At 55.0% G+C, this 1,770-nt stretch overlaps 1 protein-coding gene across 4 annotated transcripts in view; it reads right to left on the minus strand.

The window, feature by feature from the left end:
* TXLNG (taxilin gamma) overlaps positions 1-585 on the minus strand; it is a 64,885-nt gene extending 64,300 nt beyond the window's left edge. For 2 of the 4 annotated variants that reach the window (XM_044670346.1, XM_044670343.1), the window contains exon 1: positions 471-585. In XM_044670346.1, the coding sequence (XP_044526281.1) occupies positions 471-569 (99 nt within the window). In that variant the 5' untranslated portion in view covers positions 570-585. Of the gene's footprint in view, positions 1-458 lie in introns of all 4 variants that reach the window. The other 2 variants (XM_044670344.1, XM_044670342.1) reach the window with 1 other exon arrangement.
* Positions 586-1,770: the final 1,185 nt, after the last annotated feature.

The raw sequence follows: 1,770 nt of genomic DNA on the forward strand, positions 1-1,770 counted from the left end.
CGGAGTCCCGAGACCGTTAGCCGGCTCGGTCCTTCGACCGGTGCCGACAGCCAAAGAAGCGGGGGAGGGGGAGGAGGTACCACGTGTCCCACCTGCCCGCGCCGTAGACTTCTCGACTCACCCCCCTCCATCTCGAGCCTGGCTCGCGCACCCCATTCTCGTCCCCCTCCTGTGCGCGCCCCCTTCCTGCGCGTTCCCCTCTCCCTGACGCGCGCCCCAAAAACACCAACCGCCCGCGGTCGTCGACGTCGTCGTCCTCTTTCTACCCAGAGCCCCCTTCCCTTTCCTGGGAGTCCCCCCAACCATAGTCCTCCTCCTGCTCCTCTTCCTTCCCACCCCCCCACCCCTAAGAAGGGAACCGGACTGGCAGGTCCTCGAGGCTAGAGGGGACCGGGAAAAGAGAAGAGGCCCGGACAAGGCAGCCAAGTGCCCTCCCGCGCGGCAGGGACAAGGGTTACCTCGGCGCTCACCTTCTGCCGCGGGCTGCGCCTCCGGCCGCCCCGTCCTGGATCTGTAGACTCTTCGCCGCCGCCTCTTCCCCGCGCTACCCCTTCTACTCGCGTCGCCATGAGGTGACGGCAGCAGCCAAACAAGCGGTCGGAGAGGGGGGCCACGGGAACCACGCAGCGCCGTTCGCCCTGCCCCCTCCTCCTAGGCAGCCAATCGCGGGACTCTTCGCTTCTCCACGTGACCGGAGGAGGTTCCCTCCCGGGGGCGGGAGTGGAGTGGAGTTGGGACGGATGGGTTGGGGTTATGGTAGAGGAGGCGGGGAAGAATAGTGAATTGGCCCCGCGGATCCCCGGTTAGGAACCGGAAGGATCAAAGGGCAGACCGAGGCCGCGGGGGAGTCAGAGCTCAATGGCTATGTTGGAGGGTCAGAGAGACTACAAGTCCCGGCGTGCAGCGCGGCGGCCGCCCCCAATAAGGAAAAGGAAAGTCCAGCCTCGAGGCTCCCTACTGGACTGTTGCGCGGCATGCTGGGAATCCTAGTGGTTGCAGGCTGCACCTGATTATTCCTTTCTTGGGGAGGAAGTTACGCTATTCCCAGGTGGGGAGTTTTAGGGAATCCAGTTGTGTTTATAATGGGAAGGACGGGACCAGACAGCTGTGGTGGCTATTTCCTATTTGAACCCCAAAAAGAAGACCTAACACCTTTTCTTTGCCTTGGACTCTGGGAAAAAAAATATTGAAGTTTTTGCAGACCAGATTTTTTTTAAGCTATTATATTTATAAAGTGTTTTGCATACCCCATCTCTACTGTTTAGGAAGTATAGTGCTGGGTTGGAGATGTTGGAATTAAGGTCATCCCTCTTCCCATTTCCTTAAACTGACCTTTGTTGGTGATTCTGGCTTCTACTAGGCGTTTAAAGGTCAGGGGGTTTTCTTGGCAGATGGTAGTTATCTAAAGCCACACCCTCAGTTCAACTCTGGTGGTTTGCATAATCTACCTACATCACAGGGTTGTTATGAAGTTCAAGTGAGATAATGCTGATGGAAATACTTTTGAGAAGTTATCAAACAACCTATTTGCATTATTTAATTACACTTTGTTCTTTACCTTCCCTGTGCCTAGTAGAAAGGCCTGGACTTAAAACCATTAGTCCACCTTCCCTCTCATGCTGTGGTGTTGACCCAACTGAAGCCAGTAGATCACCTTGAGGTAGATTTTGGAGATCTCTTGTGCTGGAATAGTCAAATCACCACCAACTTGATTACATCAGTCTTCAGATCCTATTGAAGAATCTAAAAACCTTGAGAACAGTTATGTTT

The sequence above is a fragment of the Gracilinanus agilis genome, chromosome 3 (genome assembly GCF_016433145.1).
Source record: "Gracilinanus agilis isolate LMUSP501 chromosome 3, AgileGrace, whole genome shotgun sequence".
NCBI classification, from domain to species: Eukaryota; Metazoa; Chordata; class Mammalia; order Didelphimorphia; family Didelphidae; genus Gracilinanus; species Gracilinanus agilis.